The sequence below is a fragment of the Lissotriton helveticus genome, chromosome 1_1, assembly GCF_964261635.1.
Source record: "Lissotriton helveticus chromosome 1_1, aLisHel1.1, whole genome shotgun sequence".
NCBI classification, from domain to species: domain Eukaryota; kingdom Metazoa; phylum Chordata; class Amphibia; order Caudata; family Salamandridae; genus Lissotriton; species Lissotriton helveticus.
In genome coordinates, this window is record NC_136057.1 from 255,243,802 (window position 1) to 255,268,538 (window position 24,737).

The following is a 24,737-nucleotide window of genomic DNA, read 5'->3' on the forward strand; positions in this document are numbered from 1 at the left end:
ATGGTATGTGCCGACCAGAAGTTTGAGATCAGCCCACACAAAACTTCTTCAAGTCCCTATGGTTAAGCAGGTGAGATTGGGAGGAAAAAGCTTTGTGTTGTGGACTGCCAAAAACTGGAATCTTCTCCCGATCGTGATAAAAAGCACTCCTTCTCTATTGCTTTTCAGAAAAGCCATAAAAACGTGGCTCTATACCTATTAAGGCAGTACACTACTCTGTCCCAGGAATCCTCTGTGTTTCGGACTCAGCGCCAAGACGCCTTCGGGCAATCGCCGCGCTTTATACATTTCTAATCAAATCATGACAGAACCATTCAGCCATGTGCGCAAGCACACTGAATCCCTCTGCTGTAGACAGCAGAGGGATTTTCCTATTTTTTGGGACTCAGGAGGTAGGGTAGAGTTTCCCCAACCTCCAGAGGCATTGTTTCTCTCAATATAATGAAGATAGCACGCATGGCGCGCTGTTGTCATTTCTTTGAAATTGAAATGGAAACTTTCACGGTTTAGGTGCTTGTGGGTCTATCTCAGTCCATGAGCACCGAAACACAGGGGAGATCCCCTGTTTGTGGAACACCCCAGGCGCAGGTACTTGATCCACCCACACAAGTGAGGTACCATTTTTATCGGGAGACCTGAGGGGACGATGGTGGTTGGAAATTTGTGTTGGCGCGGTGATCCCATACAGAAATGTTAGGAACATTTTAGATTTTGCAGGTAAATTTGAGAGGATTCTAGGTAGGAAAACACTGCGGGATTCAAGCAACTCACACCTCCTTGGACTCCCCTGGGTGTCTTATTTTCAGAAATGTGTGGGTTTGGTAGGTTTTCCTAGATGCCCGCCGAGCCCGGGAGCTAAAACGCAGGTGCCCCCCTTGCATAACCAGGTTGGTTTGTGATAGGTCATTTTGATGTATCCACAAACTGTTTTGGGTCCTTGCCTGTTGCAGGAACGTGGACCACCCACACAAGTGAGGTCCCATTTTTATCAGAAGACCTGGGGGAATGCTGGGTGGTAGGAAATTTGTGTCAGCCCGGTGATCCCACAATTTCCCACACAGAAATCTAAGAAAAATGTGATCAGGTAAATTTGAGGTTTGCAGGGGATTTTGGGTAGGAAAAAATTCGGGGATTCACACCTCCCTGAACTCTCTCGAGTGTTTAGTTTTCAGAAGCTTCTGGGATTGGTCGGTTTCCCTAGATGGCCGATGAGCCCAGGATCATAAACACAGGTGAATCCCTCATAAAACAACCTCCTTTTATAGTCGATAATTATAAAGTATCCACTGTATGTTTTAAGCCATTTCCAGTCGCGGGCTCTAGGCCTACCCACACAAGTGAGGTACCATTTTTGTCAAGAGATTTTGGGGAATGCTTGGTGTGTCGAAGTTTGTGTCTCACTGCAGAATCCAGAACTTTCCATCACAGAAATGTGAGGAATATGTGTTTTTTTAAACAAAGTTTGAGGTTTGCAAGGGATTCTGGATAACCAATTTCCCTGGGTGTATAGAATTGATAGGTGTGTCTAGGTGCTGGCTGAGCCAGAGTCCAAAATTCATAGCTAAGCACATTGCAAAAAAATGTGATGTGTCTGTGTTGCATGTTGGGCCGTTTCCTCTTGCAGGCACTAGGCCTACCTACACAAGTGAGGTACCATTTGTATGGCGAGACTTAGGGAAACACAGAATAGTAATTATTACCAATTGACTTTATTTGCATTACTGCCTGCCAAATGTTAGACAATGAGTAAAAAATAAGTCATTTTTAAAAATATCCTCTAATTTACATGCTTGTAGGGTACCCACAATTTCAGAGATGTGCCATTAACCACTGTTTCTAAACTTTATATTTTGTACCTATTTTGGAAGTATATAGGATTTCTTGGTACCTATTTTTTGCTCTTTATATTTTAACAAATGAATTGCTATAAACAATGAAAAACCATTGCAAGACGCAGCCCAGTTATTGGCTGAGTACCTCAGGTTCTTGGTGAACCTACAAGTCCTATATATTCCCACAACCAGAAGGGTCCAGCTGACATAATGGCATATTGCTTTAAACAATCTGCCTTACTTAGAAGAAGTTACAGGTGAACACATTGGCACAATGGCTGTTTTTTTCCAACTCAATTTCAATATTTTTTGTATTTCAATTGTTAGTTTCTGTAGAAAAATCTTGAAGTTTCTACACAAATTACCCCTTGCTGCATTCAGAATTTTGTCTACATTTCGGAAATGTATAGTTCTCCAGGATGCGTTATTGCTTTTAGACCTATTTCTGCCACCAACTGAAAGGAGGTTGAAAGCACAAAAAAATAGGAAAACTAGGCTATGCCTCAGCAAAATGCCTCAACTGTGTAGAAAATTTGGTTTTCTGACAAATGCCTGCCTGTTCCCGAGATCTGTTGAGCACCATAAACCTATTGTTGATACCTTTTGCAGGAAAAAAAACAGATGCTTTATTCTGCAGCACTTGTTTCCCATTTAAATCTTTCTAAAAAGAATTGCTATATTTTGGTCAATTTATAGCTCCCCTCTAGGGCAATCCACAAACCCCGTGTACCGTTAGAATCCTTAATATGTTGGAAGAAAAAAACACAAATAATTTAGCGTGGATACCTCATGTGGAAAAAAAGTTCCAGCGGCCTGAGCGCGAACTACCCAAATAGACAAAAAATGATTAGCACAGGGGGGAAAGGCCTAGCAGCGTAGGGTTCAAACAGCATAGGCCTTATTTAAAAAGGGCCTCCATGACTATGGGGCACTCATGGCGGAGGCCCCATAGTCATGGAGGGATTTCCTTACTGCAGTTACCCATTGCAAGGCCCACGACACAAGTGCACTCCCGCCGCAATGACTGAGGGCCTCCCCATGAGTGCGGGACGCTGTGTCAATCGGCCCCTGTTTCTTTACATGTTCAAAATCACTCCGATTTGCAAACATAGGCCACTTTTTTAGCTATGTTGGCTTCCAACACAACAACATCACTCTCTTCAACAATTATCAATGAAAGCCCATGTAAATATTAGTAAGACGCAGTATGGCCTGTGGTGAGAGTGATGCTGAGCGGTAACGGGTGGTGGAGGGGTAGGGTGGGGGGTAGTAAACTACGGATTACGGCTGAATAGAGGTAATTAAACATATAAATAAATTAAACAAATTTCGATGTTCGCGGTGCATTACATTTGGCGACCCCCCCACCCTGCCCCTCCCTGACCCACGTCAGTGCCCAGCAGCACTCCCACCACGGGCTGCTACTAGTAAGATGCTCACTAAGACTTGTATCAGTGCAAAAGTATGTTGATGCAAGAAATTGTGGGGCCTATTTATGTTATGCAGCTTATCTAGTCCCCTTGCTGTACTGTGCTGTAGCTGTGTTACAAGAAAAGGGGAGACCTGCGCCATATTTATTACAATATGGTGAATTCCTGTCCTTTCCCAAGCACTGGGGCACAATGGTCTGCCTGGGGGCCAACGCAGGCATCCTTGCTCCATGGGGCAAGGATGCCTCTGTTGCATGCAAGATTGTTTTTGTGCAGAAAGGAGCATCTTCCTGCATAAAAACAATCCTGAGAGGCATATTCCTTTTTGTGGGTGTACTGCAGAATGCAGCGCAAATATAAAGATGAAGTAACAAGGAGAAATAAAGATATTTCTCCTTGTTATGCCTCCCTTGAGCAGGCGTATCTTTTTTGCACTTTCCCAGTTCTACCACAAATGGGAGATCTGGGAGTGCATCAAAATATATGAGAGTTGAGTGGGATTACTCATGCAATGTCCATGGAATGCATTCTCAGGGCAAAGCAATGTAACACAGCGATTTGTGCTACATAGCTCCTGATTTATCAAGAATCGCATTTTAGGGTTTGAGTCACGCATTACCATATTGAGTGGTGCAGATGTTAAGCAAACCCTTGCTAAATAGGGTCCTTTTCTTTTAATAGCGTTACAATCAAACCATAAGAAGTCCATGTGCTGTCTCCAGTTTTGAAAACATGTCCAAAAGAACAGAAAGAATCCTTGGACCATTGAATAGTTGATGCTGTTTTATTACAAGAGTGGAGGAATGGCTTTGTATCATTTTCTAAAATTCTGTGACTGTACTTAAACTAACAATTCATTTGTTAATTTGAGGAGCTGGCATGCCCCTAACAATTGGAAGGTTTTCACAATTACTTCTGTGGATATTTCCTGTCAGTACAGTTGAACAGTTGTATTACTTTGTTTAAAAAACTTCATATCAATGAAATCGTTCAGCCCATATGATTTCTTTGACTATCCACCTCCTTTGGTACATCATCATGCATCAGTTGGGCAGCAATCGAATATTTATAGAGAATTTGTACTGCAAGGCTACCTAGTCTTATAGGGTGTCACCAGGTTTGCAAACAGTTCTAACATACTTGCCATCCTAAAGAAATGGTCGAAGTTATTTAAGGATTATATGCTTTGAGCATACATCATTCTATCAAAAAGCAGCACTATAAAAGCTTAAGACATACAGTTTGATAATGCTGAATTTGAATTTCCTCTTCTGTACAATTTGTAATTGACATTTGTTAACTTGTACCTTTTGGCATTAGGGAAAGGATGTTTATAGATCATTGGCTTACAGATGCAGATACGTTCATAGGTATTTATATGTGCTGGTGGCAGTGTGATAATACACTTCTACTCAGCTAGGTACATTGGTCAGATATATCAAGAATGTGTGCCTCAACAAATCCACGCGAAGCACTGCAAAAACCTTGAAAGGTTTATTATCTTTCCGTGAACATTTTTTTGTGCTGGATATGTACCCTATTTTAGTGATTGGTGTGGCTTTCTACTATTCTGTATCAATGGAGCGTTACAAGGATGGTACTTGGGCATTCCAGAAGAAGAGCTCATGTATTTTGATGGAAATCTACTAACATTGTCAGACCATGCTTTGAGTAAAAAAAGCCTGCAGAAGGTGTTTCTTACATGTTCTTTGATATAAGAAAACACGTTCTTTGATATTGAAATTATATGTGCCCTGAAGAAGTCCATTTTTATATATGAAACACATTGACTGTCCGCTGCACATGTACTATGTTCTTAAAGGCTTAAAAATTTGAAAATAAAGTGAAGAACTAGACACATTTTGGAATTTGAATGAGGATTCTTTATTAGCATGATGTTATTAATGGTGGTGCATCTCTAGTATGTATACATTGATTGCCCTTGTTGCTTGGCAGCAGGTGCATCTAGAGAGTGCATACAGATAGAGATAGATTTTCTTAAGTGATGATTTTTTAGGACACTGGAGAGGTGCAGCGATTTTTGATTTGCTGCCTGTTTCTTTCGCATATTCACCTCAGGAAACTCGATCAGTTTGTTTGTCCTTTTATTATCGTTTTCTAGCCTGCTGACCTCTACTATCTCTAACAACAGATCACTGTTGGAATCTCAGATTAATCCCACATCCTTTTGATTTATGCAGACAATTATACTGTCACCTTTGTATACATTTATGCACTCATTACTCAAACATTCATACATGCAGTCACTCACCCATGATAAATCGTTCATTCTTCCATTAAGGCACTCACTAAATCCTCACCAACCGCTATATGTATGAAGCCAAAAATCGATCGCAAACGCTGCGATTCGCAATAAATAGCGTTAGCGACTAAAAAATCGCTATTCGCTATGTATGAAGCAAAATACGCTTGCGAAATAAGGATTCGGTAAATAACGATTTCCAAACGTTGCGAAAGTGCAACATAGCGAATAAAAAAGCGAATCCTTATTTAGCGTAGAAATCCGTTAGCGAGATTCGCTAAAGCGGAAATCGCAATTCTGAAATCGCTATGGAATGTATCAACCAATTTGCATTAGCGAATCAAGCAAATTCGCTAAATAGCGCCTCGCAATTACCATCAAGTGGGAGCAGGTGGTAACCAGGTGCAAACTATAAATTGAAACCCAGAATGCAACACACTCCCTACCACAATGTCCGGGTTGTACATGATAGTGAGGAGGCGAAGAGTGAGAGCTCTGGCGCAGAGGAGGAGACGGCAGGAGAGGATATTCCGGTTGCGCATTACCATCTTCCAACGCACTGATGAGGATATCCACACCCATTACAGACTGGAGGAAGAGAGCATAATTGAATTGATTGATGAACTCAGGCCCTACCTAGAACACCCCACCCGCAGGACCCAAGCCATACCCACACACATCCAGGTCCTGTGTTCACTACACCTGCTGTCCTCAGGTAGTTTCCAGGGGGTCATAGCCACTGCAGGAGGGGTGTCTCAAAGTGCCCTGTCGCGCTTTTTCCATGCATTCCTCGACGCCATGACACATAGGATGCAACATCACATCCACTTCCCCAGCACCCCACAGGAACTAGCACAGACTAAGCAGGATTTTTATAACATAGCCCATTTCCCCCACGTCATAGGATGTATAGACGGAACACATATTGCCATTTCACCCCCCACAAACATAGAGTATGTATTCCGGAACAGGAAATGCTACCATTCCCTGAACATACAGATGGTGTGTGATGCCAAAAACATTATCACCGATATAGTGGCAAAGTACCCAGGTAGCACACATGATGCATTTATATTCCGTCACTGTGGCCTATACCGTAGACTCTCAAGAGGGGAATTCGGAGAGGGATACCTACTAGGTAACAGCACACATTGTCAGCCCATATTACTCATGACCTGCATGTGCATCACATTGACTGACCTTTCAACTCTTCCACCCACAGGGGACAGTGCCTATGCAGTCAGGGACTTCATCCTGACACCCTACTTGAATCCTGCCACTGCTGGGGAGCACCGCTACAACCGGGCACACATTACCACAAGAAACACCATCGAGCGAACTTTCGGGATTCTGAAGAGCAGATTCAGATGCATCCACAAAAGTGGAGGTGCCCTTCAATACAGCCCTGAGACATGCTGCAAAATTGTTGTAGCTTGTGCCATGCTCCACAACATTGCAACCAGGAAAGGGACACCTATGGAGTCGAGTGACTCAGATACCTCGGACGTGGAGGGACCCGGACCCATACACATGGAAGCTGGCGTAGCTGCTGCTGCAGCTGGGCGCCAGAGGCGTGATGAGATCATGCGGAACTACTTCTAGGTGAGTAAAAATGATACAATGACAACTTATTGCTCTGCAAACGTGTTTAATTTCCAAAACCAACAATGTGACTTCCAAAAAAATGCAGGATGAACTCTCCTTAACAAAAGCACATGTTCAAATCACAGTGCAACTAAACAGTCATTGGTATAGCAAGTGCTACCCAGTTGCTGGCCCCATATACCCCCTGTGCGGAGTAGTCATTTTGATGCAGTCCCTATTGTTGTGGGGCAGGCCTGCTGCTCCGGCCACTACGGCGCCTCTCAACAGTGGGTGGTGGTGTATTAGTGCTCCGCACCGACTGTGAGTCCTCCTCACTGGGGGTAAGCACCCCGGGTCCAGCAGTACGCAGCGCACGCAACTCATCCAGGGTGGCAGTTGACTGCACTACCACAGTGGCTATGTCCTGGATACCATGCGAGAACTCTCGCTGGGTCTCTATGGCACGCCTTGCCAGCATATTGTTGGAGGAGGCGAGGCGATTAACAGCACGCGTGTAGTGGTCCATGCGGGCAATTTCTTTGCGCCTGGCTGCGCGTTCAGCTCTCATCTCTGCAGTCAGCTCCTGCACAGCCCCCCTGATTTCCTCGCGTAGTCCTCTGTTCCCTGCCCTGATCTCTCTCTGAATGGCCTTCATGTGTTTCGCTTGCAGGCGGTGAACCTGGAGCATGTGCATTTCAAGACCGGCGAACACTGATTCTTCTTCTTGCACATTGGTGCTGATGGCCGTGCGGGGTCTACGCCTGCCTCTGGACTCTGTTCTGGACTCCTGCTGCTGGGGTACTGGTGCTTCAGACTGGACATTGTCATTTTCCTCTTCCTCATCATCCATTATTCTGAATGGCCTCACGTTCCTCCTACTGTGTCCCTGTGTTTGGATAATAGGACTGTCCTCCCCATCTGGATCATGGCCATGCCTGCCTTCTCCTGAGCCTCTGGCTCCTGTCTCTGTTGCACTGGCTGTAGCTTTCCCACTTGCAGGTGCTGTGGATAGAACAGCACACATTACTTATTTGATCATCACAGGTGATGTACTAATACATTTTCACAGTGTTCCCTGACTTTACTTGTGTCATTCACCTCTCCTGACCTGCACATGTGTACAATTTGACAATCTCATGCTACTTTCTACATTGCTGACTGTTGTGACTACATCTCCCATAATGCATTGCTGTGTACTTGGTCTAGCCTGACATGTGGTTGCCCTAATCCCTAGGTCGCCTCAGGGGGTTCTGGGGGTGGTTTAGGGTGGGGAGGCATGCTTCTTACCTGGTCTTGCTGATGGTTGTGCTGAGCTGTCGAGCACGGACACGCCCGCAACACTCTGATGAGGCAGTGTGCCCTCTACCAGCTCCTCCAGTGGTGTAGAGTCTTGGACGTTGGAGGTTCCCCCACCGGTGAGCTGGGACTGCTCCAGCCTGGCAGCCAACCTCTCCTTGGAGCGCTGGCGCAGGTCGTACCAGCGCTTGCGCAGCACATCAACTGTCCTGTGGGTGACTCCTAGGGCATTCACTTTGGCTTGGATGCCCTCCCAAATCCTTCTCTTGCTGGCTTCTGGCACCTTGTGGAAAGTGGCCCCAAATAATGAGTCATGGTGTTGCACCATTTCAGTGATTAGGGTCTCTAGTTCAGGCTCTGAAAACTTGAGCTTCCTCTTCCTGGCTGCTTCCCCTGCTTGCTGCTCCTGCTGGCTTGCTGGGACATCCTGGCTTCCACTTTCTGACATGGCTCAAGAGTTGCACACAACACTCTCACTCTCTCTGTCTCACTCCAGATGCCCCATGGGAAATCACTCTCTTCCTGGTTGTGATGTCATCATATAGCATCAGGATTGCAATTGGATGTTTCCAGTTTGTGCTAAATAGCGATTTTTCACGGGGGTACCTCTCAATTTAGCGCTTTGCTGGGCGCGGTCGCGCTAATTAGCGTATTTAGGGGTGCGGTCGCGCTATTTCACGGCGCGGTCGCGCTAATTAGCATATTTAGGGGCGCGGTCGCGCTATTTCACGGCGCGGTCGCGCTAATTAGCGACGCGGTCGCGCAATTTAGCGACGCGGTCGCACAATTTAGCGACGCGGCGCGCTATTTTTGCGTATTTAGGGGCGGGGTCGCGCTACTTTGCGAGTTTGGCCGTTTAGGGAATCGCTGATTCATATTGTGCAAATATTTAGCGATTGTGGCCGAATCGCTAAATATTTGCTAATGCGTTGATACATCCCGATTAGCGATACAGATTTAGCGATTCGGTAATTTTCGCAATTTCTGAATCGCTAATCGGTCCCTTCATACATATAGCGGCAACTCACTTATTTTCACATATTCACAATCGCACATCCACACAGCCAACACAGATAATTACCAATCAATGGAGAAGCACTTTGACCTTTAAAATAGCCAGACCGAACGGTTTTACCAAAGCTTGTGTAAGGTAATACGATCTTGCTCAGAACTGATTTATAAATCTATGTAAGTATCATCAGTTTTGTCCTTGTTCTCTGATTTCTTTCCTTAAGAGTCGTGCAGAAAGAATGGAACCTTGTGGTACTCCATTTGGTGATGGTAAGTGATAGGAAGGGGTTAACACAGAGACAGAAAGGTGAAATAATCTGGGAGTGCCATATAAAGCCATTCGGGTACAAACTCTGATTGCAAACAATAGGGTGACTGGTAAGGTGAACAGCAGCATCACAGCATCACAGCATGCACACGTGTGCAGAGGTGCAGGCATCAGCATTGAACAACCAGGCATGGAACTTAGGGGCATATTATCAAGGGGTTTTATCTCCGCTTTTTTGGCTTTAAAAGCCAAGAAAGCGGAGATAAAATTATCTCCCTATTACCTAGCTGTCGCTAACACCAGTTAGCGACAGCTAGTAGGAGATAGCGACCATCTTGGGCCCTGCTTTGCATGTCAGTTAAATTTATCACTAATGGCATGCAAAGTGGGCGTGCCAAGATGTTAGCGACTGGAAACAGTCGCTAACATCGCTATCTACTATTACCAACTTTTGGAGATATTCGCGCTAAGCGCGAATATCTCCAAAAGCTAACACCTGCCCCTGAGCAGTTCTTAGCCATGTTATCCAATGGTGGGTGGATAAAATGGCTAAGAGCATTAGCTCGGTAATGCATGAATATCGCTGACTTTTCAGCGATATTCATGCATTTCGGCCGATTTTTATCGCTTAGGAGATAAACCTTGATAATAGCAAGGTTCCTAAGCGATAAAAATCGCCGCAGCTCGGCGATAAAAATATTGCCGCTAAGCCAACATAGCGATAATTATCGCTAGTTGTTGGTAATATGCCCCTTAGTTGTTCCAAGGCAACAATCAGGTGCCTGCAGATAATATGACAATGTTAAACACTAGGGGAGGAACTTTTGAAGACAAACACTTCTTAAGTTAGGAGTTAAAATGGTGTCCTCAAAAATGACTGCACAATACTGATGGGTATCGTGTGAACAGAACCTGTATTGTGTTCCAAGGTTCGGCACCAGGATACCTTAAATGGTGAATTGTGTGCTATACAAATATAGATAACATAAGATGAGATAACATAACATAACATAACATGGTGAATATCTTTAACACAGAGCTCGGATGAAGTGGCTGAGGACAGTTATTTTCTTGAACAGCCAATGAGGTATATTGCTGGTGGGAATATGGCCCCCTCTAAGCAGTAGCAGCCGTTAAGTCAGAGCCATGACACTAACTGGTCATTTAGAGAAGCTGTTAGGGCAAGTTATCTGGACATTTGAGGAAATACACAGGTTAAATATAGGTGCAGGTGGCTTAATTGTGTCAGAATAAAATATAGATGCAGGGCAAGTCGAGGTTATTGAATGTTACTTGTAAAAACTTGAGTAGTTTACACAAGTGTTCTATAACCTTATTGTTGTACCTAAAAATGAATATCAATTAATATCAAGTATATGTCTGAAACATATGACTCTCAGGATATCACGGTAGGCAAGTTGAAGGTTTACTCAGGAAGGTGATGAGGGTTAGACACTTAGGGGTATATTCACAAGAACTGCTGCTATCGAGTTTTTGCGGCAGTTAGCAGCAATTTTATTAACAGGAGCTAACGCCCAAAAATATTGCCCTGTTACCAACATATTTACAGTGCGTCACTACATGGCAATAGTGTCAGCTAGCTGCGGTAAAAACTGTGCTAACACTAGCATCAAGGCTAGAAAAAAATTTGACTTTAGCGAGAGAAAAGTCAAGAGATTGCCACTTAGCGGTAAAAAAATTCATGGTAGTCAGCCCAACATCACTTTTCAGCCAATAGAGGCAAAAAATAGCTTTTAAATACACTACTAATGAATAGAATTAAAAATAAAAACTATGGAATACTGAATGGATCAGCCAGGGCCAAATCCAGCACAGGTCAACAAGCCCACCAAACCCTGCAACAATCAGGATGACCAGCCAGAATTCCAGGGGAAGAGGAAATGTAGGATCAGGGACTCATTCATGAAAAGAGGTGCATTGTTAGGGAAAACCAGTGATGCAGCACTTTTCATAGTGCCATCCTTGTGACAACATGCAGCCAATACCTGGAAGCGCAGACAGTCTCCAGGTTCCAGAGGCATGGCTGTGCCTGCATTTGAGACCCGGATTGGGAGACAACAGTGCTGTGCAGTTGCTGCAGCCTGACGGTGGAGGTGGGCCACGTTGGGCCCAAGTCTTTGCACTATGGCAGTAGACATTGAGGCATTGGTGATCGCTCTTATCTGGTAGTGAAGTCAGGGGAGTCGCTTGCTGACCTGTGTGAGAAGACCGTATGGCGGCAATGGGAGCAGTGATCAGTAGAGGCACTCCTGCATACTGACGTAGGGAAGTATGCACTACATTACACGCGACACCACTACACCGGGCAGCACGGAGGGGATTGCCAAATGTGGGCCGCGCCTCTCTGCATCACAGACTGGAGTATGTGGTGCTGCTCGGATGCTGTGGAGGGTGAGGACCCTGAACTGCACCGAACTTGTGTGCTGGGGGTGCTGCAACTTCACACCCAAGGGGGCACTGTTGCATCACCTGTTTCAGGAGGTTCCACTGTGGACTTGGCAGCAACTACTGTACCCAGACTTGTGAAATCCCACCAGGCTGAGGCACCTGCTGGCTGAGTCACAGATTCAGATAGAGCGTGGTGGATTTAGCCCCGGTGTCGATGTCCAGGTGACGAGAAGGTGGGTTGGGGAGCGGAGGAGGCCTTGGCGTTGTGTCAGGCCCAGGCCTAGCACCTGTGAGTGGCGCACACTGTGCCCTGAGCAACCCCTGAGCAATCCGGGGCTAAGGAGGACCCACATTGCCAAGGACACCAAACAAAACTGGTGAGGGACTCCACTAACTGGCTCAAGTCGCTGATATCGGGCATTAGTTGCAGTGAGTGCAAGGGGCGCAGGGGTAGGCTCGGGCCCAGGCTCTTGGGTAAGCAGCTTGATCCGCCGTTACTCACTGGAGAACATGGAATCTGGTCACCACTGTTAGATCGGAAGAGGCAACTGGGTGGTTCTGCCCTTTCCTCGTCCCCTGTCAGTTTGCTTTTGGGTATACGGGGAACTATCCCTTAGTGGACATGCTCCTCCCACAGCACTGTGCTGTCTAGTAGCTGCTGCTGTCCACATCTGCTGCTAATGGTTCCGTTGACCCGGAGGTCATGAGCTTGAATTCCTCCTCCACCTGCAGGCCTCTGCCTGGGCCTCATCCCTTTAGGTCCAGTGGTAGAGCATCACTGCTCTGCTACTTGTCTGCCCTCAAGTCCTTCTTTGCTGCTCTTTCTGTCTCTCTTTCTGCTTTTCTCCATTTCTTTTCTACCTTTGGCTTTGTTTTTTTACTTTGCTTTGTTTAGCTTTGCTTCTTTTTCCCTGTCCTCTCCCTCATTGCCCCTGCGATCTTCCGCGGGCCAGCCCCCTCCTGTGTCCTTTTCTGCATTTTATGCCACCAGGCTGTCCAGCCCCCCCAGTGCTACTTAATGGTGGCCACTGTGCGGCCAAACACAGTGAACATGCCACTGGCAAACCCATCTGAGTCCGTCCATGCCTAGACTACACCTAGCACCAGGAACTCTGCCTCTCGGATACTCCCCTGCTATGGCACCAGCATCCTCCTCGCCCTCAACCCTGGTTGCCATGCTGCCTGCATTCTAGCATCACTGAAGAAAACCCCTGCACCCTTCACCTGCCAAAACTGCAACCTCAACTTCTGCCACATCAACACACATGCGCCTCTTGCTGCCCCACCGACCAACAGTGCACCCAACCTCCTCAATGCGTGGTCCCTCCACAAACATACAACAGAAATATGGAACCACCTTATAGCCACCTCTTCAGACATCACCTTCTTTACAGAAACCTGACCCAACCACTGCTGCAGACCAGACATCGCCATCACAATCCACGACGGCTACAAAATCACCCCCAAAGACCACCCGACTGCCGAGCTGACCAACAGTGCACCCGACTGGCTCAACTGCATCCTCCTTAATGTGCAGTCTCTCCACAAACATGCAAAAGAAATCTGGAACCTCCTCGACGCCAACTCTCCAGACATCATCTTCTTCAAAGAAACCTGCACCAATCTCTGGTCCAGACCAGACATCGCCATCACCATCACCATCCAAGATGGCTACAAAATCAACTGCAAGGACCACCTGACTGCCCAGGAGGATGCATTGCCATAATCTACAAAAGCACACTTCGACTGAAAACGCACTCTAATGGCCAAAGCGTGTCCATGGAACACCTCCACTTCCAGACACTCTTTTACAGGCTCCCTGGCCCCTGACCCCTGACCCCCAATTCCCTGATGTCATTGTAGACCTCATCGCATCCCATGCTCTACTATCCACTGACTACATCCTATTCAGAGACCTCAACTTCCACCTGAACAACCCCAGTGACCATAACACCACCTCCCTCCTCGAGAATCTCAAAAACATTGGATTAAGCTGCTAGTCACTACACTGACACACATAGCTGGACACATGCTTGACCACAACACAACCACAGCACAGAGACTGCACTCCTCGCCGCCACAGTAGACATCTGCTCTCTCCTCGACCGGGGTGAGACCGCAACCCTCATCCAATTAGACCTCTTGGCCATAACACAATTTCCCGATGCACCCACATCACAAAGCTTGATGATGCAGGCATCCTTGACAAGGCTTTGCATTAGATCCACTCCTTCCTCACAGGCCGGACCCAGCGAGTCAGACTACCATTGTTCCTTCCAGGAACTATCTGTGGAGTACCCCAGGGTTCCTCCCTGAGCCCCACCCTCTTCAACATCTACATGTCTCCCCTCCCCGCCTTCATCAAAAGCCTCAGACTCAACATCATCTCCTACCAAGACGACACCCAGCTGATCCTCTCCCTCACCATTGAACCCACAACTACCAGAACCAAATTCCACAGTGGAATGAAGGACTTTGCTACCTGGATAAAAGACAGATTCCTCGAGCTCAACTGGGACAAGACAGATCACTCATCCTGGGACCCACCCCTTCAGCCTGGGATGATTCCTGGGGGGCAGCCACTCTGGGATCTCCGCCGACCCCAACAGACCACACATGCAACCTCTGCATCATATTGTAGTCATCACTCATTATGAACTACCAAATCAAAGCAATTTTCTCAGCCTGCTTCCACACGCTTGCCCTGCTTTGAAGAACATTCAGATGGATCTCGACAAAATCCAGAAAGACGGTCATCCACGCACTCATCAACTACGGCAATGCACTCTATGCCTGCATCATCCAGAAACAGCTCAAGAAACTATGGAACGTCCAAAACGCCACAGCTAAGCTGCTCCTCGACATCCATCACCACTGCCACATATTGCAACATCTCTGACAACTCCACTAGATCCCAGTCAACAAGAGAGTCACTTTCAAACTCCTTACTCACATCTGCAAAGCTCTACATGACGAAGGATCGGCATACCTGAACACCACCAGATCACTTGTGGTGTTCCCCAAGGTTCCTCTCTATCTCCCTTATTGTTTAATCTCTATATCTATCCTCTTATCTTTGCACTTCAGCAGCTGGAGGTCGCTGTGTATAACTATGCGGATGACCTCCAGCTGGTCTTTGATCTCTCTTCTTCCCCTCACGCTATCTCTAACTTTCAATCTATTATGATTTTTATCAGGGACTGGATGAGCCACAACCATTTGAAGCTTAACCCAGATAAAACTGAATTGGTGCTCACTGGTGGCTCCTCCAGTCCCTGGAACTCTTCCTTTTGGCCCTCCACTCTTGGTTCCCCTCCCCTTCCCTCTTCTACGGTTAAGAATCTTGGTATAAAAATTAACAACCAGCTCACTCTTCATTCACAAGTCTGTTCTGTTGTTTCTTCTTGTTTTCTGATGCTCCGAACTATCCGCACTGTCTCCCGTTTTTTTCCCCTTTGGCACTTAAACTTATTATGTCTGCCTTGGGGATCTCCCGGCTAGACTATGCCAATGCCCTGTACAACGGCATTCCGGCATATAGTCTACGCAAACTCCAGCTTGTGCAGAACCAAGCAGCCCGGCTGGTGTATGGCCTTCCCCGTTTTCACCATTCTACACCATTGTTGAAGGCACTGCACTGGTTGCCTGTCCGGCAACGATCTCTTTTCAAGATTGGGTGCATGGTTTTTCAGGCACGGCAGGGAACGGCCCCTGTTTTATTTCTTCCCTTTTAACTGATTATGTTCCCGTTAGACACCTTCGTTCGTCCGATCGGTCCCTTTTGCAGGTCCCTCGTTATACCAGGAAAAAATGGGGAGGTTCCAACTTTTCCATCTTGGCTCCTGTATTCTGGAACTCCCTGCCTGACCATCTCCGAGCGATAAAACAATACTCCCTCTTTCGCAAGGGCCTGAAAACCTTTCTGTTTGTTTAGGCCTTCCCACACTAATGATCCTCTCCTCTTTTGCTCTGCATGCTGCCAAAAGCGCCAAGAAACCGTTATGGTGTATGATGCGCTATACAAGCTTTTTAAATTCAAATTCAATTCCAAGTACCTGCCAGACAACTCCGACTCTCCCAACTTGCCCCTCAGGAATGACTAGACCAGAACAGGAGGAAGGCCATTCTCCTACCTCTCTGCCAAGACCTGGAAAACCCAGCCCCTGCACTTTAGGCAATCAACTTGGCTGACCCTATTCAGGAAGGACCTCAAGACCTAGCTCTTCGAATGACCCTCTGCGCAGTTCAGCCAGCAGCCCACCTCCCCGAGTGCCTTGAGACCCTCACGGGTAAAAAGCCACACTGTATAAGTCCCTAATTGATTGGTTGATTGATTCATTCATTGATTTCCCTCTGTGCTGCACGAACAAAGATTCCTGGCTAGCATACACCTGACTGTAGGAGAAGAGACGGCTGGTTACACTGCACTGCACCGCATATCATACATCGTGCCTGTGCATCTGGCACAATGATGGCTCACCTACACATGGGTGCAGCATCGACATTTGGCTGCTCCTCCGTGTCCGTGAACCGAGCAGCTGGGGTTCGCTAGCCACTGGGGCAGGTGACAGTGAACACCCTGGACTCCAACCTAGGCTCTGTACTCACAGGGAGTACCTCCCTCAAACATATGCACACTTCCTTAGAGGGCCGCATAGACAAAATCACAGCTGACTCCACCCTGAAGCACGCAGATCAACAGTAGCTGACTTACAAGGTACACGACATTGAGCACGAACTGGCCAAAGTCTCCCCAATTACCCTGAACGCAGCATTGAAGTAATAGCAGCTAATAACATGTGTTAAGTCACTAGAAAGAACAGCAGAGGATGCGGAGGACCCGCTCCCGGCATAACAACATGAGGATGTTGTGTCTGCCCAAGGGAGCAGAAGGGGCTGATGCAGTGGCATATACTGAGACATGGTTGCGTGGTCTACTGCCAGCAGTTGCACTCTCCCATTCTTTGCTGTGGAGCTGGCCCATTGAGTGCCTTTTAGCTGTCCGCTGCCAGGGACAGGATGACCTTTTGTCACCAGCTTCCTATAGGGTTTGTGATGCTGTCCTGAGGCACGTACACAAGCTGGGGGAGGTGAAAGTGAATAATACCACTGTTGTTTTCTTCTCTGACAGGCAGAGGGGGTCATCTCTAGAGGTTAGGCAACACCTCCATGAGCTGGACATCCAATACTACCTCCTCTTCCTGTCAAGGCTGCAAGTGACCCAAATGGTGACATGCGTATCTTTTATGCCGCTGAACGGGTCAGGAACTGACTGCAATATCTTGGTTGCCAGGTGCTGCGGACAGGGAGTGAAGAGTCTGCGCAACAAGCTGTCCTTTGCAGAGCCAGTTGTAGTGGTAGGCATAGGAGGAGCAGGCACCCCTGCGACAACTTCAAGCCATCCTTGCCACAACTCTGAGCCACTCCCAATCTGAAACAAGGTTCCTGTGGAATGGTAAATGTCAGTGATAACAGAAAACGCAAAATCGCAATAAACTTGAGGGTTCAAGTGATATCAAAGAGAGAGGGACCAACCACACCACTGAGTTTGTTACATAGTCTGTATTAATCATTAAATCATAGAGAAATGATACATCAAAACATTTGTGCAAGGTGTCCCAAGTGTTATATTGAACCTAACAGTTGAGTGACAAGGTGTAAAAATATATACACGGTTTCACGTTTTGTATCAAATGAAAACGATCACATCTGATATATTCACATAGTATAAAGCAACTATATCCAAGTGCGAAGCACTTATCATTGTATATAGTTGCTTTATACCACTTGTTTACACATACACACAGATTCACTCATACTCTTTCTTACATAAGCACACTCTGACCTGAAGGCAAACACACAATATACATTTAAAAGCTTTTTTTTTTTTACCTCAGCTAATGGTACTCCATTTCTTTTACACAACGATTCAATAATACCTTACTGCGATTAGTGTAATACAAAACTGACTGGAAGCAAGAAAAGTAGAACCCCAAGTGATGTTCATAAGAACAAGCTGTTCCTGCATCCCTGAAACTGAGTTTTCCTCCTCTGAGACCAGGGGTCACAATCCCTGTGCCACAGTTCACAAGGTACAATCTAACAATCTAAGGGCCGAGGCTGCAACCCCTGGTGATCGTTAAAGGACATCCATGCATAGAAGTCAGTAAAATAGGCAAATATCTCTTGATAAAGGATGCTCCAACCACTGCATCACTTTAAATAAAATGAAACCTCATTATTATTATATACACAAAAATAAATACTACATTTAAAAATGAGTTGAACATTGTAACCCGGACTTCTCTAACTCCTTGCGGAGGTTAGTATACAGGCCAACGCCAAGCATTTCCTCTGACACTGGTTTGTTATCTAGGTTTTGGGGTCTCGAGAAAGACAGTTTTAGCTGTCTGTCAAAGACAGCATTGTAACCAATATTTAACACATATTTAGTAAGGGCTTTGGGCATACCTCATGATTGGAAGGCTAGCTTGCCCATTTCAATGCCTTGCTCTTGAATCAATGGCGTACCTCCTTATCCTTTTGTTTGTGTCACCCCTGGAGCATTTAAGCTCTATCCTGTATTTACATGCGTTGAGTATATCCTTCCACTGCTGATATCAGGAAATTATGTATTCTTCATTTTTCTCTGGCATTTGAGTTGTAGTGCTTGATGTGTGGGTATGTTCTAATATTTTCTCTCTTTCTCTCCTTTTATCTCGTTGGCTGTGTCTCTCTTATCATCCCACTCTTTCTCTCCTACCCTTTTCTATCTTACCCTAATCCCCAGTTATCCTCACTTCTGCATTTCCTTCACTGCCCACTGGCTCCTATCACACTCTTTTCCCCTCTCCCCTTTCCCACTCTCTGCTAATAATGAGCAGAACTGCTTTTTTATCTCTCTCTCACTCTCCTCCCCAATGCTGCTCCCTCTATAAGCAGTGATTGTAGTATTTCATCGCAACCATTGACAAAGGCAATGAGCAGTGGGCATCTACCTTTGATGGTTATTATTCTCACAAAATGTCTGGGGCATTGTGTCATAATGCAAAGTCGAGGCCATCGTGGAAGTATACAGAGTAGCATTCCAAGAGGGTCCGCCTGCCACTATTACATTTGCCAGTGCTTACATCGCAATTCTACAATCATTGCACACATTGGGAAAGCCAGTAGCAGTGGATGTACATCTTGGAATGGTATGGTCTATACTTTCAAGATAGGCACCACGCTTTGCCTAATGACCATCCATCACTATTGGCTTTACCAATGCTTGTAGTGCAATTTTGCAAGCGCTGGCTAACCAACAGTGGCAGGGGACCATCTTTAAATGTTATCTTTTTATACTTTCAAGATGACTACCAGAAAATGCAACATGACATCCAATTTGCATGAGAATAACAATATTGTTTTTCAAACTAATTGTTAAACAATCCCAAGACAATGTTACATTCAATCTAGATGCAATATGACAGTCATCCTATACGTTTACAAAAGAGCATTTCAAGATGTGAGGGAAGATGTGGCCTAATGGTTAGAGCTGCCACCATTGGAACTTAGGAAGCTGTTTTGAGTCCCGGCATTGGTTAAACTTCTCGTGATTCTGGGACAATCAATTGATCTCCTTGTGTCTAAAGAAAAATGATTCAGATGTTGTGTAACGTGATCTGATACTCATGTAAAATACTCAAATAACATCGTGTCAAGTTTGGTTTACAATAAACTGCCCAAACAAATGAACTCCTGATGGTGTTGGATTTGAAGCATTGGAAAATACAATGGTGGCAGCAAACAGTCATTGATAGAACAAGACCCATTGACTTTGCCAATGCTTGCTTGAAGTGTTTGTCAAGAAGTTCTTCCTTTACAGTTACCAACTCTTTCATTGCCGATGGAAAATATGACCTGTACAAATGGCAATTGCAATCTGCTTTTACCCACTGTGCCTGGGAAGTCCTTGGCTACAAATCCACAACTCATTGGGCTAGAGGCAGACTTATTGGAGGCTCAGTTCCAGATCAGACCACATGAATGTATATTGTTGTGCATTCCACCAAATTCCCCATATTCATGCATGACCTTTTCGTTTGAATTTGTTATTGAAAATAATATTATTCTTGCAACTAAAAATAGTGTTATCTTCTTTCCCAATAGGGCACTTGAAGACGCCACCATGGCAGATGCAGGAAGCATTTCCAGTAACATCACCAATGCTCTTGGTTTAAATAAGACACATCCAGTAATGGAATCTGCCACAAGTTTCATCATTGCAGCTGGTTTCATGTTGTTTATCTGCTTCTTTGGAATTATTGGCAACAGTTTGGTCTTCTGGTATCTTTGTTTTAAAATCAAAAGGACTAAGTACACCGTTTACATCATCAACCTTGCTGTCGCTGACTTAATCTATCTCATCTTCATCTCTGTGGAGCTGGGAATCATAATACGTCAGTTGCTAAAGCAAATACCAGCAGAGATCACAGTGATGTTTTCACTGGACATCATACTCAGCATTGGACACTATGCTGCTATGTTTCTACTGACTGCCATTAGTGTGGAGAGATGTTTGGCCATCTATCACCCCATGTGGTATCGTTACAAACGACCAAGCTTCCAGTCCTTGCTTGTGTGTGTCATAATTTGGGGTCTTTCAATTCTTGTGACTCTGGTGGAAAACGAAGGTTGTCCCCCAGATCTATATCATAAAATGGGGGTACAGTGTACCGCAGTCCACACATTTTTATCAGTGTTGGTTTTCTTGCTACTTATACCCACTATGGTTATATCCAGCCTGATTATGCTAATCATGGTTAAAAACTCCTCAAAGAAAAAACATCCACCAAAGCTTATCATTGTCATTGTGACAACAGTCCTGGTCTTTCTCATTTCAGTAGCACCCGTCAGAGTATTGTGTTTGCTGGGTTACCTAAAAGTCTATCCATCAGGTTTCTCTTTTAATGCACTCGCCTTTGCGATTTACATGTGTATCTCAATCAACAGCAGTGTCAACCCCATCATCTACTTGGTGGTGGGAAGGCAGAAAATACAAGGAGTCTGGAACTTCCTAGAGAAAGCTCTGAAGAAGGTCTTTGGAGAAGAGGAAGACAAAGAAGAAGGAGAAAAAGGAGTGACAAAACACCATGAAGACAGAGACATTATAAAGCCCAACATCAGTTAGACTGGACTTTCCAATTATTTCCGCAAGACTGATGGGTGGAAATGCACACTTTAAGTACCAGACAAGACGTTCTGTGGTCTCTTGGCTAAAATGATACAAATTACCTTCATGCGCTCATCATGAGGCCCATTCTCTCTGTATGCCATAGAGGCTGGAAATGTCCATTGGTTCTCTGGGAAAAAAACATCAGTGTATTATAGGCCCTAAGGAAGCTAAGAGGGGAGCACAATGCTTAGCAAATATACTGCATGCATGTGAGGAGATTCAAAAGCATGATCAACACAATCCGAACCTTACCCCTGCCTGGTAAAAACACCAACATAGTTGAATGTAAAGAAAATATAACGCCTGCCTATAGGGACCAAAATTAACAGTTGCTTTACTTGTCCGAGGAAGCTGATTCTCTCCTGGGCAGCAATGAGAAGGCAGCAGTAGTAGAATCCAGAGACATATGTACAAGGAAATGGCGCAGCGCTGCAGCAGATTTTGCATCCCCTCACTGCTGGCACTAGAAATAGCAGCCTAGTGCCAATACAGATACCAAAATTGAAACCTTGTCACCTTAAATGTCATTGTTTGGCTCAGGTTCAATTGTTTCTTTCACTGGTACACCAGACACTTTTGCGTAATGTTTAGCGATTGTATAGCACATTTCTCTATTCTATACACCTATATATGTATATATTTTGTCAATTGTTTATTTCTCCGTATAAAGAATTTCACTAATTTACTGAACACTCCTTGTGTGGTGCCAACTTTCTTTCTGACATCACCCTAACCCTTTGCATTGCCCTTGTGCCTTACATTATTAGAACTGTTTCTTACTATTCCACAATAGCTTTAATACCCAGGCTCCACATGAGTAGGGTTCCCTTGTTGCTTATTCCCCTGCACTAGAAATAGCAGCCTAGTGCCAATACAGATACCCTTGCAACATAGTGCAAGAGTGCCTGCTTTGCAGGGATGACATTTTTGGCCCAGAACTTGAAAAATAAATATTTTCCTGGGACTTTGCCCATGCAATAAATACATTTGGATTACTGGAAGCCACATTGGCATCTCTCTCACACAGCCTACTCAAAAGCTTTTTAAAGGATGTCTCTGGTTCTTTAAGCCAACACTTGGACCTAAAATATTGTATGTCAAAGAAATAGTATGAGGGGCTGGTTTCTTTCTGTCATCCAAAGGTAACTCAACAGTACCTGACTTGGAATCTGAATCATAGTCTTCTTCACATTATCTTGAACATATTTGCTTCCGCTAAATGTTCTAACAGCGAGCCCTATGCATAATGCGGTGGAAGATCCTTAGCTTCAGAAATATACCCCTAATTTAATTTCATATTGTGCATCTACTCAATACAGTGTATACCAGGTACAGAGCATACCAGGTACAGAGCATGTGGGCAAGCAGCATAGTTAAACTTGCTCCAGAAACAGAAGTCCATTGCCTAATGTTTTCTCCAAAACGTGACCTCTTATAGGCATATCTTTTTTCATGTGAGCACGTGCATGTGAAAAAATGCTGCAGTAATTGCAAACAATTCTTAACCATGAAGACTCCTTTCCCCCTACATCCACACAAATTTTGCATTTGTTTCTTCCCCTGCACCCACCCTAAAAATTGGCATAATCTAATCCTTCTCAGGAGTAAATCTACAACAGAGTTGACGTTACAAATATGCCTACCATGCATTTGTGTTTACCCCACAACTTGCAAGTGCATCTATTTTGGCACAGGTGCCCACACTGAAATACCAGATTTGCTAGCATGGGCTATTTTGCCACAGTCTTAAAATGTTTCCTGAAAAAATTTGCATTTCGTAAACAACTTACGTGAATTTGCACTCTAAAATCATAGTTTTTGAGCACATAACCTGAACACTGATTAGTAACTCTGGCCCAGATTTACAAACCCTTTGCATCAGATTTGTGTTACTTTTTCAATGCAACCCCGCTGCAAAGAATGGAGCGGTGCTATTTACAATACAATACAAATTGTGAATTGTGTTGGATTAACAAAAAGGGATGTGAAGCTGAACAATGTGCTGCCTTGTGTTACCTTGCATCAAGGGCGTGTTCCATGGGTTGTGCATGGAACTTTTGTCACAACTTCATGCCAATTCTACATACTCAACCACTGCTGAAACAATGTATTCTACTTTTATATTCCATGCTATGACTTCTAAAAATAATCTCAACCATCTACATGCCGATTTGAATAAACTGAGAAATTTGCATTTACACTTGGTCTGACAATACCTTCTTCCAATCTTGTAAAATGCAGTCTACCAATCCCTCTAATCCACAAAAGATTGCTTCGGTCTTTTCAATTAGCTTCGTAGTTTTGTGCACTGTAGACTATTTGCCTTCATAAATATCTGTCATATCTGTCAATTTCAAAACTCCTATTTGTGCATTTCATTTCATTACTCTGTAGTGTATATTGTATCACTATGCTGTGCTAACATGCCTTATCTGCCTGGACACTCTTTGGGGCCTAATTCATTCTTAGTAATACACTAAGAAATAAATGTTATATTATGGTGGCTGTAGAATCATGAATGGCTTCCTCTGCAAGGACACAGTGATTGTAACACAAGACAGAGGTTCACGGTTGGTTTTTCTTCAGCCTGATGGACCTGGAAATCTGTGAGTAGCTTCACCTTTACAGGGTCCTGTAATGCGTCTGGTAGAGTTGGAGATTCACATTCTCATCCTTTCAGGCATAGAGATCTACCACTGAACAAATGTACTGACCTAAACTTTAACCCCTTGGCCGCGGCGGTAATTCCGCCGCGGTGCTACGGGGGAGGGGCGGCCGCACGGCGCTGCCATGCTGGTGACAGAACCACCCCGTCACCAGCCACGGGCGCGCTGTGCTTGTGACGAAGTTCCATCACGGCCCCGCCCGCTCAATCAAACACTCAGCGCAGGCGTGAAATCGCTGCCGCGCAGGCGTGGCGGCGGGGCCGTGACAGAACCACCCCATCATTAGCACAGCGCATCCGTGGCTGATGGCGGAGGGGTTCCGTCACCAGCACGGAATGGGTTAAAGCTGATGTGCAGGTAAAGGCGAGGATCTGACCGGTTCAAGATCTCTTGCATGTGCCTGTCAAACATCCATCCTTTTAACCACAGGGCTAACACTGGGAGCTGTCCAGCAGCGAGAGAAGAGAGTGCTCAGATTGTAAGGTCTGTGGCTCTCTAGTACACTTCCATATGACTATTTGGTGTGTGCCCAAGATTTCCAGTGAAGGTGGCAACCAATAGATTCCCCCCACCCTGTCAAATGTTAACTTGTTTATTCATTCTTTTACATTCCCCATCCTAGTTCTGTACTTCCCAGCAACTTTTTGCAGTATGCATGCGCTCCCTAGCTTGGTTGAAGTGAAAACTATTAAGAGCCAGATTTATCATTCTTGCATCCAACACAATGCAGGAAGACACCTTGCTGTGCTGTGTGAAAGGGA

General features: G+C 45.2%; 1 protein-coding gene across 3 annotated transcripts in view; it reads left to right on the plus strand.

Annotated features, from left to right (window-relative positions):
- Positions 1 to 23,647, plus strand: part of LOC144790777 (mas-related G-protein coupled receptor member H-like) — a 31,115-nt gene extending 7,468 nt beyond the window's left edge. Inside the window, exons 2-4 of one of the 3 annotated variants that reach the window (XM_078665512.1) lie at positions 6,748 to 7,127; positions 7,780 to 8,153; positions 20,245 to 23,647. In XM_078665512.1, coding sequence (XP_078521638.1) covers positions 20,264 to 21,265 — 1,002 coding nt within the window. In that variant the 5' untranslated portion in view covers positions 6,748 to 7,127; positions 7,780 to 8,153; positions 20,245 to 20,263 and the 3' untranslated portion in view covers positions 21,266 to 23,647. The remainder of the gene's footprint in view (positions 1 to 6,747; positions 7,128 to 7,779; positions 8,154 to 20,244) is intronic. The other 2 variants (XM_078665485.1, XM_078665536.1) reach the window with 2 other exon arrangements.
- The last annotated feature ends 1,090 nt before the right edge of the window (positions 23,648 to 24,737 follow it).